The sequence below is a fragment of the Betta splendens genome, chromosome 6 (assembly GCF_900634795.4).
Source record: "Betta splendens chromosome 6, fBetSpl5.4, whole genome shotgun sequence".
In the NCBI taxonomy this organism is placed as follows: Eukaryota; Metazoa; Chordata; class Actinopteri; order Anabantiformes; family Osphronemidae; genus Betta; species Betta splendens.
The window spans coordinates 1,188,053-1,201,829 of NC_040886.2; the positions used below are offsets into that span (position 1 = coordinate 1,188,053).

The following is a 13,777-nucleotide window of genomic DNA, read 5'->3' on the forward strand; positions in this document are numbered from 1 at the left end:
CATTTTTGGTTGCTTTCACACTTACGGCTTACAACACCTTACATAATTCGGTAAAATTTTACCGAATTTACTGACTAACATAACACGCCGCCTCCTGTATTGCGTTGACATGCACCTATGGCGACTCCAGTCCATCAATATATTGTTTTCCAGCTGAAACTGCAATTGATTTTGAAACTGTAACATTTGCGTTAAGTGTTAAAAGCAAGAAATGTAGTAAGAAAATCCTCAGGAGGCGATGATCAATCCACGTAGGTTGACCTCCATCGTAAAACTGCCTCTCGTCATGGAAACATGAAGTGGTCCACAACGCTGGACCTTACAGTATTTACACATCTGACCAATCAGCGGAGAGGTGGTTTGAAGTGAAGCGTTTTGGTTTGCTTGGATGTTTCTGTGTGTGAAACGCAACCGAACCAAGGAGAAACTGCTACAAGTTTACGAACTCATTCCGACCGATTCCGACCACAACAAAGTAATTAAGGTGTGAAAGCACGCTCAATTACCACCAGAATGTTTGAGTTGTAACTTTAATTGAGCTTGACCAGTGCTACTGAGCTTTGTGTGTTTGAAATGTTGACCTTTCCTATTGCTGTTTGCTGTGTGCTATTGAAGGGACAAACTTGTCATCTGCCAACTCAGTATCCACCCATCTGAGTTCTTAGCCCCCTGCCCCTAACCTTCTGCCCTCAAACACACTTGTACTCTCGCACAAAAACACACACTGCCCATATGGAGCAGTTGGCGCCCAAAAGTGTCCATATAGCAGCCGGACCCATTCTCAGGGCAGAAGGTGAGGGTCCCCACAGCCTGCTGAGTGTGCATGGACATGTCCATCCATGGTATGCTCAGGGGCTCAAGCAGTGGACAGAATGTGTCATCTTTTTATCTGCACTGTGGCGCGAATTTGTCCCGACAGACTGTATCCCATGAGATCCACTGCAAGGACAGCAGTGTAGGACAGGGGGTGCTCCAAGCAAAAGGCAGGGTTACAGCCATGTGCAATTGTACGAACTGCTGCACTCAGTTGACATTGGACCATATTGTGGCTGGTTTTCCCAAAATCGGTGTGTAGATAGAGACGTTTGTGTCTTTTTAGACGTGAAAGTGCATGTAAGGACAGACAGAGTGACAGAGAACAGTGGCAGAAACAGGACACTTGTGGTAGTAAAAATGGATCCATTTCCATTTGTATTCTTTGAGCAGCGGAGTCTATTTTTAGCAATTTGAATCAAAGAATTTGATTGGTCACATAAACCTTTCAACTGTGCAATTCTCCTAATGTGTTACAACCAGTGACCTTTGTTTATCCTCTCAGTTGCCATGCCCAATGCTATGGTAACCACACATCTAAGTGGGAATCTTTTTTGTGTTCTCACATAGACCCTTACAATTCATTATTTGGAATATTGGAAAAATCGGAGATGATTGTAGCATGGTTGTAAAGCCCATGAGCTGATCATCACTTGATTACTATTACTGTCATATGATAACAATCTAAAAGTGATTAGCCCTCTAACATTAGTCTTTAAACGCAGGAGGAACTTAGAACAATACATAAATGTGTAATGTGAAAGCTTTCAACCAGATTTACTTCAGTTTGGGGAATTGTATTGTACTCTAATTGTGTGGCCTCTGTGTATAAATCTGTGCATGCATGAGAGAAACTAAGAGTGAGCGTGTGCGAGGTAGCCCAGAGTGAGCCAAGGGTGGAAGTTGTTTTTCTGCCCCCTATGGTGAGTCTGTGGCTCTATGTGTGCATGTGTGTGCACATGCCTGGGGCAGCCTGGGGCCGTCCAAGGGGCCTGGGGATGAAGCAAGTGAGGGGTGGAGGAATAGGAGATCACTGGGGGTCTCGCTGGGAAAGGTGCAGGTCTAGGCTGACATCCAAAGGAAAACTTTGGATGAAGACAGCAGGAATGTGGTGGGGCAGGGACCACAGGCAGATGGTAGGATTCAAATTTCAACAGGTGGATGTCAAAACCCCAGCACACGGTTATGTTTTACTACTGTATATATAAGTTTCCATGATATATTTTAATCAATTCAGTATTTAAAAATATAGCAATGCATATATAATAAAAAAAATCTTAATTACAAGATAATATATATATTTTATATATATGTATTTATTATAAGGTAAAGTTTTGATTGATTAAAAATATATGGATGTATTCTCTGTAAATAAACACACACACTCTTAAGTGACAAATTCTTAAATATTTTTTTGTTTTATTCATGTCTAATGTTAATTGTGAATTTCCTGCTTCTAACAGTTGTAGACAGTTTTAGCTCGTGTGGCAGCACTGGGAGTTAAAACCTTTTGCTGTTACCAGCTGAGCTCCTTTGATTTAAACATCAAAGTGATAGGAAACAGAGAAAACATGGTGTACATGGATTATATTTACATTTCAGTAATGTAACTGATGCAGTTATTTGGAATGAGCTAATTGAACTTGTGTTCATGAGAGCTGTAGTTTTCTCAGTTTACAGTAAATGTGGACACATCATGTCATCCAGTAGTACAGCATCTGCATACAGTATGTCTACTTATGTTCCATCCTACCCACTCACCAATATGCCTTGATTTGTTGTCTTTCTGTGTGCCAGTGATATTGAGTGTTGGGGGTGGGCTATGGTACTGGGTGGGGTAGTGGACAGTGGGAGGAGATTGATCAGCATGTGTCGTCTTCATTAGTGTTTTACCAAAGCTGCGTCCTTTCTGCGTGTGTGTGTGTGTGTGTGTGTGTGCATGTTTGTTATTTCAGGTAGTGTTCGTTTAGTTTCTTTTTAGGTTTATTTGTGTCTTGTTCCAGACCCAGTAGTCTTTCCTTCCTTCCTTCTTCGCTCCTCTGGGGTTCAGTCTGTCCATCTGGAACACCCCCCCCTCGTGGTCCAAACCAGGCCGAGACACAGGGGTGAAGGCCAACACCAGTAGGGGAGAGACGGAGGGAAGGAGGGGGATATGTCTGTACTATAATAAGTAAGAACATGAAAGCTGGGTGAGGGCAGGGTGAGAGAGGGAGGTTCAGTATTGGAGGAGAGATGAAGACAACAGTAGAGGGACTGCTGGGGAGAGAGAGAGAGGGATGGAGGATGGAAGGAATGGATGGATGGGGAAAAAGGAAGACTGCAGAGTGATAGATGAAGCGGGAGCAGTTGGGACCCTGTGGTCCTTTACTTTGCCTCTCTTGTTGGTTTCATTTGCCAGAGAAGAACCTAAAGAAGTAGGAGCAGACAGGCTGGGAACAGCATGTGTTGGCGTCTGCCTGTTTCTACCAGGTCTGCCTCCCTCAACCATCCATTCTCGTCATCTTCTTTCCTTTAGAGAATTATTCTATAATTTAACGTTTCACTGAAATTCTCCTCGCTCCCTCCCCCTTTCCCCTGGTTTCTCCCACTTTGCCATTTGGCCTTGTCTTGCCAGGTCCCCTCGTGGCCGACAGACAAAGGCGCCGTTAAAAAGCCGTGTGATCCCCCATTTTAGCACCAGCCACGCTAGTCAGAGGATTAGGGCTCTTTAATGACTAATCTCTTCTCCCTTCTCAACACCCCTCCACCCTATCCATCAGAAAGTGATTTCTCCCACTTGCTCTGACTGAATCTCTTCTTCAGTTGCTCCCTGTCTGAATGTCTCTCTCGTTCACACTTTTCCACCTCAGAAACATTACAATTAAACTAACTCATCCTGGTGTGTTCATACTGGTTGAAACTGGCGCTGACAACAAACCTTCTGTTGCTTTTTATAACTAAATATAAATATTTTTTAGTATAGTGAAATCATAAAGTGATAACTTGGTCACTTCCTGCTTCATCTTTGTGAGGGTCGTGAAGGGTGCTGGAGCCTACCCTCAGCTGTCTTTACAGTGAGATGGGTACGCTGGACGGGTTGCCTTTCCATCACAGGGTACAGACAGATTCTATTCCCATTATTTGGCTGTATTCCCACCTTATTCATTTTTTTAAATGTATTTCTTTTTTCTGTGCATGTGGTTTGTTTCTCTCCATCCCCATGCACTTCTTCACTAGCTTTGCTTTCCTCATCCATGCTGTCTGTTTTATGATCTCCTCCTGCCTCACTCACCCATTTGCTGCCACCCTCTCTCACCCTCACTCTGCTAGATTTCATGCTGATATCTCTATTTCTTATACATGTATTTTCTTAAACCTTTTTATTTTCCCCTCTTGCTTCCAGTCAAATTTATAATTTATGGTTTTACTTTTTTAAACCCAGACCCACCTGCAGAGTTCTATTTGCTTATCGCAGTGCCTACATTTTCCCGGCGATCGATTCATCACAAGAATCTGTTTTCCACCCCCTCTCTGCAAGGCACAATAGAGACTGTGTTTTCGAGAGATTTCTAAAATTATCAAGAGAAGCTTCTCCTCTGCACATATGTCTGTGCTTGTGTTTACATACCAGAAATACAGGCATTGCAGTTCGACGAATGTTGAATGAGTCATATCTGACTCTTTATGTCTTACTATCACTCTGGTTTCCTTCTTTTTCACCCTTTAATTTGTTACCAGCTCCAGTTGGTTTAACTACCAGATAAAAGCAAACAAATAGACACCCCACCTGACCAACACCCTCCTCCTAGCGCTCTGCCTTACATTTTCAAGGCAAATGCGAAATCGCCTCACTCTGCTGCTTCAGGGAGCACACAAAGAAGTACACAACAATATCAAACCTTATTCAGCCTCCTCTTTTGTTGTTTCAAATGCTGTGTATTAAAGGAGTCATGGCCTTTCTGTTGCCTCTATTCCAGACTACACCAGAGGAGAAAACAGAGGCAAAACGCAAAAATAAAAAAAGAGCAATGAATAATCTCCTGTTTATGACAGATAAAGGCCATGCATATTGCCATCTTTCTGCTCGTCTCTCCACATTTCCTAATCGCTTTTCCTGCGTTTCAATCTGCCAAAGCCCTAATGAAAATATGATGAGGCGGATCTATGGTCCTAGGGGACGGATGGGAGGATAGGGGAGGGATAGAATGAGGGATGGCTGCAGAGGGACGATGAAGGGAGGAAGAGAAAATACACTCTGTCCTTATTTCTGGGCTCCACTGGGGATTCATAGTTCTTGGAGCTTTCTATTTAGATGTTGCTTCTGCTGGAGTGTGTTTCTCTCTTCTGCTTCATTTTCCCTCTTTATCTCTGCCATCCTCATTTTTGTGTGTGTGTGTGTGTGTGTAAAACCAGGATAAATGTGTTTATTCTTTTGTTTATATTCTCTCTGAACTCCCACAGGCCTTTCTCGCCTTCTGCCTTCTAAGAAAGATGTAACTTCTTCTTAACCATTCTAATGCTCCTGGTTTTACCCCTAATGCTTCTCTCTACTTATCTGTCTCTGTATTTGTGCAGCTGTGTACAAAATTGAAACTGTGCTTTCTTTACTTTTACTTCAAATGATCCAAACATATTTAAAAGTATTGGTGTTTGTATTTGTCTCTCTCAGATGGCGATGATGACCCAGCGGGGCTCTCTTGGGTGCCTTCCTCACCCTCCAGTAAAGACGTGGCATCACCCTCACAGATGCCTGATGGCTGCTGTGACCTCGGCATGGCCACAGGTGGTGAAGAGGAAGGAGGTGCTGGTCTGCCATACCCCTGCCAGTTTTGTGACAAGTCCTTCAGGTATCAACTAACGCCTGGTTCCATGATGCACATCTCCCTGAATATCCCTGTGTACATGAACAAATACTCCCAATATTACCTAAGGTCTAAGGTAACATAGACCACAAACAGGAAGGAAGTGAATACATTTGTCACTAACCCCCTTCAGGGACTAACCCAAGACCCACTTACCAACTGTCATGAGTACCTAAATGTCTTAGTCATTTGTGTTCTTACCTCAGCCGTCTGAGCTACCTGAAACGCCATGAACAGATCCACAGTGACAAATTGCCTTTCAAGTGCACCTTCTGCAGCCGTCTGTTCAAACACAAGAGAAGCAGAGATCGCCATGTCAAACTTCACACAGGTAGGTAAAAAAATAGCATTTAAATGCACGTAAGTACACTAGAGGGCTATAGTTATTTTATCGTTACAATAGCCCTTTTTGTTACTCCAGAAAAACATAACATGTATTGTAGACTCAGGTTGTTCTGTGTGTCAGAGGCAGCATTTACTCTGCTTGTTCTCATCATCTACATTAAAGTGATTCTCCTGTGATTGTCTTGCTTCAATCTGTTACCTGATCCAGGAGATAAGAAGTACAGTTGTCAGGAGTGTGAAGCTGCTTTCTCCCGCTCTGATCATCTGAAGATCCATCTGAAGACACACAGGTAAACGCTTTTCACCCTCTTACCATAAAAGCTGAACGTGGGTTTTGTTAATGCTTGTTTTCTTTTGTCTTTTTTAAATTTTTTTATGAACACGTACAGCTCTAGCAAACCGTTTAAGTGCAGTGTGTGCAAGCGCGGCTTCTCCTCCACTTCATCTCTGCAAAGCCACATGCAGGTGAAGAACTAAAATGAACATTTCCTTTATAAACCATTGCTCATCTTTATTAATTCTTTAAACTACAGAACTACTAAGGAAGTTACACGCTTTGTAAAATAGTTTTTTTAACAATTATGTTATTTGTTTATAGGACCTTTTTTACATGAAAACCTTTTAATAGAACACAACACAATCTTGATTATTCATAACTCTGTAACTGCAACAGGCCCACCGCAAGAACCGAGAGCACCTTGCACTGAGGAGTGAGAGGGATGAAGGAAAGAAGGGAGCAGGGGGAGATGGTGATCTGGAACATGACTTGTATATGTGTGATTACTGCGAGGAGACGTTCAGCCAAACCGATGAACTAGAGAAACACGTCCTCACCAGACACCCCCAGCTGTCTGACAGAGCTGACCTCCAATGCATCCACTGTCCTGAAATTTGTCTAGATGAGGCTTCACTCCTCACTCATATTGAAACACAGCATGCTAACCGCAAACACAAGTAAGCTTTGTTTTAAAAGTTATTGTTGTGTAATGTTCCAATAAAGTGCAATACTAAACTGGAATTTGGATCTTACCCTCTTTTTTGTGTTTCTCCAGATGTCCTGTCTGCTCAGAACAGTTCCCGTCTGTGGAGGATGTCTACTGCCACCTGGACAGCCATCGCCACCCTGACTCCTCCAACCACAGCGCTGCCAGTCCTGACCCTGCACTGGGCAGTGTGGCCTCAATGAGTTCAGCCACTCCAGACTCTAGTGCCAGCCTGGAGAGAGGCTCCACACCCGACTCTACTCTCAAACCCACCCAGGGCAATGAACGGAGCCGCAGAAGAGGTACTGAAACCGGAGAGGATGCTGACATAAGCCTCGGTCATCAAGGTGCAGGTAAGGAATTTGAAGTCTATACCACAGATGGAGCCACCTAGAAGCTGCCTGAGTGATGTGTTATGTCTTCATAATCTCCCTTGCATGAAGCTATATTTTAAATATTTAACATTTTCTGTTTTTTAAGAGATTAACAAAGACAACAGTGCACAGTCTATAGCTGCGATATTCATGTCAATTCAAGACACTCACTTCCTATTTGCAGTGTACAATGATTGGTTCCCATAATTAGGCTGAACCGTACAGCCACAGTAATGTTAATGTACATTAGCCATGGCACACAGTGTTCGACTGTATTAGAAACATGATACATTCCGATTGCTTATTTTGCACAGGGTGAGAGTCTGGGATTAAATCCTGTTTTAGGCAGGGTTTTTATATTGAAGTGTGCTACCACCACATCAAATCATCGTTACCTTTATTGCAGAATTAGATAAAAAAATACTGTAACAGTTAAAGTTGGCCATACTGCACACATCCCACACAAACTAAAACCGTAACCATTGGGCAATGGGTACGAAGCTGGTAAAGATTTCACTACACATAGCTCTGAGACTGATAATATCTGTAGATGAGGACAAAGAGGAAGAAGAACACATGTCCTCAGCAGCTCAAAGAAGAAAGAATATATATATATATATATATATATATATATATATATATATATATATATATATATATATATATATATATATATATATATAAAATATCAAATTGCTGGTCTATTCATAAAGTTTCCTTAATTGAAGTTGCATGAATTTAAAACCCACTGTTACACAGCTGTCGCAAAATGCAACTTTTTTGCAGTTTAAACTGTTCCTTTAATCAGCATGGGTCTGGGATCTTATGATTCAAACAGGAGATCTTCCTCATTTCTAACCAAATCTGGCCAAAGACAACATTTAAATTCATTCAACATTCAAATCAGGTACATACAGAATAAAAAAGAAAACTGTTTCTATACTCAGCACTTGACCCTGATTTTACAGGTCACATACTGAAGTGTGTGTTTGTAATCAAAGCCCCATCTTCTGGTTGTACCCTGGAGTTGTGTTTTTGGTGCTAAAATTGGGGGTGGCTACATTGGATTATTCACACCTCCTTCCAGGAGGAGACGAGATGGGTTGCTGATATGCACCTGAGAAGTGTCCGGTGAGGGCCGGAAAGGTGCCTGTCACTTGACTCAAAACAGCAAATCACCCACTCTATTGCTACCTCGTGTTTTGGATGTAAATAATGTAAGTCTGTCATTCTATCTCTACAGGAGGAGGTGTTAACTGGGGTAAAGTCACATACTCCTGCCCCTATTGCTCCAAGAGAGACTTCCACAGTCTGGCAGTTCTGGAGATCCATCTAAAAACAATCCATGCAGATAAGCCGCAGCAGAGCCATACATGCCAACTCTGCCTGGACACACTGCCAACGCTTTATAACCTCAATGAACATGTTCGCAAAGCTCACCGTACCAGTGGGGGCGCTGTAGGTACCGCAACGTTTCCCTTGCTGCAGTTCACCAATGTCACAGCGTTCCACTGTAACTACTGCCCTGACATGTTTGGAGACATAAACTCTCTCCAAGAGCACATCAGAGTCTCCCACTGCCTGCCTGGTGGGATTGTAGCAGGGTCCACTACATTAGGTGTGTTGTTGATTAAATAGATCATTGAAATTTATAAAAAAATATGTAAATTATGCTTTAGTATTTATTTAATATGTTACCTACAAAGTATTTGTATAATGCAAATAGAAACATTTTATTTGTTTTTGGCTTTTATAATCTTTCTATTGTTAAATCATAGAAGGGAACCATGCGTTCTTCTGCAACCAATGCTCCATGGGGTTCCTGACAGAGTCTTCATTGACAGAGCACATTCAGCAGACGCACTGCACCTCCGCTACAGGGGGTGGAGCTGTGTCTGGAGGAGTCGTGGCCAAGCTAGAGTCTCCTGTACTACAGGCTGCCACCCAGTCCTTCATGGAGGTAAGAATACTCCAAAATTAACTTTCAGAAACATACTTTTGTTATATTTGATAGTTCTCATAATGTTGCACTTGTCAAAGTTACTAATAATTGACCTAGTAATACTGTACTGATAAAGCAACCAGTGGCAAGTTAGCGGTGAGCTGTTCCTATTTTATTATGTGACTTCCTGTACTTTCTTTGGAATACAATGATTAATGAAGACTGTAAATACAAATAATATCTGGGCATTAGACAACAATTCCATAGTAGCTTAAGTAGCTCAATTGCTATGCAAACAAGAGTTGCATAGTGTGCAGGAAAGTATAACCAGAGATTGTTCCTATAAATAATCAGCTGAGGTTTTACATACTAAGTTTGCTTGAGTTAACTTGAGTTATGAGATATAGTTTATGGTTTAGGCTTACTTCCATTTTTCTCGTGTTTCATTTTCACATACAGGTTTACTCCTGCCCGTACTGCACCAATTCTCCAATCTTTGGCTCACTCCTCAAGCTCACAAAGCACATAAAGGAGAATCACAAGAACATCCCCCTGGCTAACAACAAACGGCAGGCAAAGGTCGCAGACCTCAGTCCCGCCTCCTCTGATGTAGAGATCTCCTCGCCCAAACGACACAGACTGGGAGGGGACTCCACCCCCTCCATGGGAAGCAATGGGGACTACCCCTGCAACCAGTGTGACCTGCGATTTTCCAGCTTCGAAGGTTTCCAGGCCCACCTAAAGTCACATCTCGAGATGCTGCTGAGGCGCCAGTCCTGCCCACAGTGCAACAAAGAGGACTTCGAATCCCAGGAGGCATTGCTTCAACACCTAACAGTACACTACACTACCACATCAACACAGTATGTGTGTGAGAGCTGTGATAAACAGTTCTCTTCTGTGGATGACCTGCAGAAACACCTGCTGGACATGCACACGTTTGTCCTGTACCACTGTACTCTCTGCCAAGAGGTCTTTGACTCCAAGGTCTCTATACAAGTGAGTCACTCAGCTTTATTTCTCAGTTTGCTTTTAGTTTACATCCATGCATTAACACATTGAATTGTCACTTCTTGCTTCCACATTCTGCTATACAGGTACATTTAGCTGTGAAGCACAGTAATGAAAAAAAGCTGTTTCGCTGCACAGCCTGTGCCTGGGATTTCAGGAAGGAAACGGATCTTCAGCTACATGTGAAGCATAACCACCTGGGCCAGAGGTCTGGCCTCCCTGGTGGGCTTGGAGCAGGTAAAGTATATAATTCCTGAGACTAATATCTGCACTATCTGGAAAAAATTCTATGTTTTAATTGTTACTGGAGTGAAATTGTGGCAGGAATAATGTTTATGTTTAAAAAAAGAAAAACAACAACAACATGTATTTATATATGAGATGAATTTTTCACCAATACTAAAATAGGTTTACAGATGGTAGTACTTATAACCAAATAGATATTATATTATTATGTTAAATTTTGTGTTACAGGACTAAAATTTCGGAAGTGCATCTTCTGTGGAGAAACATTTGGAACAGAAGTAGAGCTTCAATGCCACATCACCACGCACAGCAAAAAGTTCACATGTCGCTTTTGTGGCAAAGCTTTTCATGCCATTTCAGTATTAGAGAAACACCTGCGGGAGAAGCACTGCATCTTTGATGGCAGCAACATCACTGGTAATGGAGGTGGTACAGGGAGCAGTGGTAGTCAGAATGGGACACCCAATGGTCTGGCACAGTCCTCTAAACGAGGGGGAGCAGTAAGTGGGGGCAATGGAAGCACTGGAGGCGTTGAAAGAGCAACTGTGGTGGCTGCAGAGCATGCAGACCTGCAGAACATGCTGCTGAAGAGCGGAGTAGTGGGAGGAGGAGCTGGACAGGCAGGAGACGTAGCCAACAGTCATGAGGCAAGTGGGGGAGAGGAGGAGCTGGATAACTCAGAGCCTATGTATGCCTGTGATATCTGTGGAGCAGCCTACACCATGGAGTCCCTTCTGCAAAACCACCGGCTGCGCGACCACAACATCCGGCCAGGAGATGATGATGCTGGTAAAGATTTCATGAATTTGGGGACATTTAAAACCTTTTTCCTGTTGTTCAGAGCTTTTATTTCTGTTGTGTACTGTATAATATTAATAGTATTTGTGTTCACCAGGTTCGCGAAAGAAGAAGGCAGATTTTATCAAAGGAAACCACAAATGTAATGTGTGCTCCAGAACCTTCTTTTCTGAAAATGGGCTTCGTGAACATGCGCAGACGCACCGTGGCCCTGCGAAACACTACATGTGTCCGATTTGTGGTGAACGTTTTCCCTCCCTGCTAACCCTCACTGAGCACAAGGTACTTGTACATATATATATATATATATATATATATATATATATATATATATATATATATATATTATAGGATTTGTATCTTATTTAGTCTTTTACAAACATAACGAAATCAGTGTAAAAAAATCAGTAATAATAATCATTATTACCGTCATTGGTGATTCTAAGGTATATGATGATTATTTTTTGGCATCATTACTTGTCTTCTGTACAGTATGTGTATTCAGAATATCCATCCATTTTCCCTGTTTGCAGGTCACCCACAGTAAAAGCCTGGACACTGGAACGTGTCGAATCTGTAAGATGCCCCTGCAGAGTGAGGAGGAGTTTATAGAGCACTGCCAGATGCACCCTGACCTCCGCAACTCCCTCACTGGCTTCCGCTGCGTTGTCTGCATGCAGACAGTCACCTCCACCCTGGAACTGAAGATCCACGGCACCTTCCACATGCAGAAGCTTTCCACTGGTTCTGCACTTGGTGGAGCGGGAGGGGGAGGTGGGAATGGAGTGGCAGGGAATGGTTCCGCCTCCTCATCACCTAACGGGCAGCTGCAGCAACATAAGCTGTACAAATGCGCCTTCTGTCTGAAGGAGTTCAAGAACAAGGGGGAGCTGGTGAAGCTGGATGTCAATGGCCTGCCTTATGGCCTCTGTGCTGGCTGCATGAGCAGGTATGTAGCAGTCTTAGAAACGCTGTGTTTTTTATAGATTTTCTACTTTTTAGCTCTTTTGTAATGTATACAATACAATTGCATACGTGCTGCAGTACGAGTGCTGTCATAGACATTGTCATACAATATGTGCTGGTTTTCTACTGCTAAAAGATAAAGTTGTTTTTAATTTAAACTGGGAAAACAGCACCCAGGTGTACAGTACAGTAGATGTAGTACTGGATGTTCAACTCGTCTTTAATAAGACATGCACAAAGCAGTCCAGCACTCTGCATATGTATTCTTACTGCAAATATTGCTGAATGAAATGAAATGCTCAATCATCTTCAGGGGCACAAATGGCCAGAGCCCCAGCCAAGGAGGAGCTGCTCCATCTGGAGACATACAGGGAGAAAAGGCTGCGGCTGGGCTGAGGTGTCCAGAGTGTGGGGTGAAGTTCGAAAGCCTGGAGGACTTGGAGACTCATGTCCACACGGATCACCCCGAAGTCAGTCCTGAAACCAGTGCAGCGGGGAAGAAGGCTGAGGCAGCTGCACCCAAGGTAAAAACCCACAGCTGATTGGTTTCATTTAAATAGAAGTAAAACATTATTATTACATGGCTTGGTGGTAGAGCTGGTAGAGCGCTGACTTGGAGAGCTGAAGGTCAGGTTCAAAGCCCACCAGAGCACCAGTGTGTCCTTGAGTAAGACACTTGGCCCTAGCTCCCCTCAGGGAGGTTCATTTCCCCAAGGGGGGTCAATGAAGTTCAATTATTATTATTATTTGAAAAGGAAGGCAAGATGTTTGCATTATCAAATCAGATACGCAGTATTTAAGGGATGCAGTGCAGTCAGCCCAACTCTTTGCACGAGTTGCGTGTGCTTGAAGCACCGGTGCTGTGTTGCCCCCACACGTGTTCGTGTTTGTATGTCGGTGTGTGTCAGCTGAGCCCCACTGGGTCCTGCGGCTGGCCCGTGCTGAGGCTTTGTGGGAGCTGTTGGCGCTACTTGATATTGACAGTCAGGCTCCTCGGGACGTGCTGCATGTCTATGTGTGCCTGTGTGTACTTGAAGGGAGCTTGTCTTTGTGTGTTTGTGGCCTTTGTGTATTTTGTCTGTGTCTGTGGCTGAACGATTCCTATGTGCTCTGAATGGATAAGCAAAACTTCTTACCTCCATGTCTCTCTTTCTTGTTTCTCCAGTTCTTTTTTTATTGCTCGTCTTCTTTTTTCTACACTCATTGCTTCTGTTTTTATTTCACAGCTTCTTTCCTTTATTTTTTGTTCATAATTTTGCACTTTGTCTTGGTTTTCTGTATGTGTGTGTATCTGCAAGGACACATTTAGCTTTTTTCTAATTTGTGTTCCATGTAGAATATGAGAAGAGCAATTAAAATTAGGTAAATTGTGATTATTGGATGGGATAAAGTGAAATGCTATTTAATTTTGGGTGGATTGTTGTATCTGGATTATACATTTACAAGTTTTGGAAAATG

General features: G+C 42.9%; 1 protein-coding gene across 9 annotated transcripts in view; it reads left to right on the forward strand.

Annotated features, from left to right (window-relative positions):
* znf423 (zinc finger protein 423) overlaps nt 1-13,777 on the forward strand; it is a 128,786-nt gene that overhangs the window by 54,720 nt on the left and 60,289 nt on the right. For all 9 annotated transcript variants that reach the window (XR_008694983.1, XM_055509817.1, XM_055509812.1 and 6 more), the window contains 14 exons: nt 5,462-5,639; nt 5,861-5,985; nt 6,208-6,289; nt 6,389-6,464; nt 6,673-6,953; nt 7,052-7,335; nt 8,600-8,974; nt 9,135-9,316; nt 9,758-10,297; nt 10,396-10,546; nt 10,784-11,344; nt 11,451-11,635; nt 11,887-12,302; nt 12,633-12,843. Coding sequence is in view for 8 of the 9 variants with exons in the window: in XM_055509817.1 (XP_055365792.1) it covers nt 5,462-5,639; nt 5,861-5,985; nt 6,208-6,289; nt 6,389-6,464; nt 6,673-6,953; nt 7,052-7,335; nt 8,600-8,974; nt 9,135-9,316; nt 9,758-10,297; nt 10,396-10,546; nt 10,784-11,344; nt 11,451-11,635; nt 11,887-12,302; nt 12,633-12,843 (3,647 nt within the window). In the remaining variant the exon portion in view is untranslated. The remainder of the gene's footprint in view (nt 1-5,461; nt 5,640-5,860; nt 5,986-6,207; nt 6,290-6,388; nt 6,465-6,672; nt 6,954-7,051; nt 7,336-8,599; nt 8,975-9,134; nt 9,317-9,757; nt 10,298-10,395; nt 10,547-10,783; nt 11,345-11,450; nt 11,636-11,886; nt 12,303-12,632; nt 12,844-13,777) is intronic.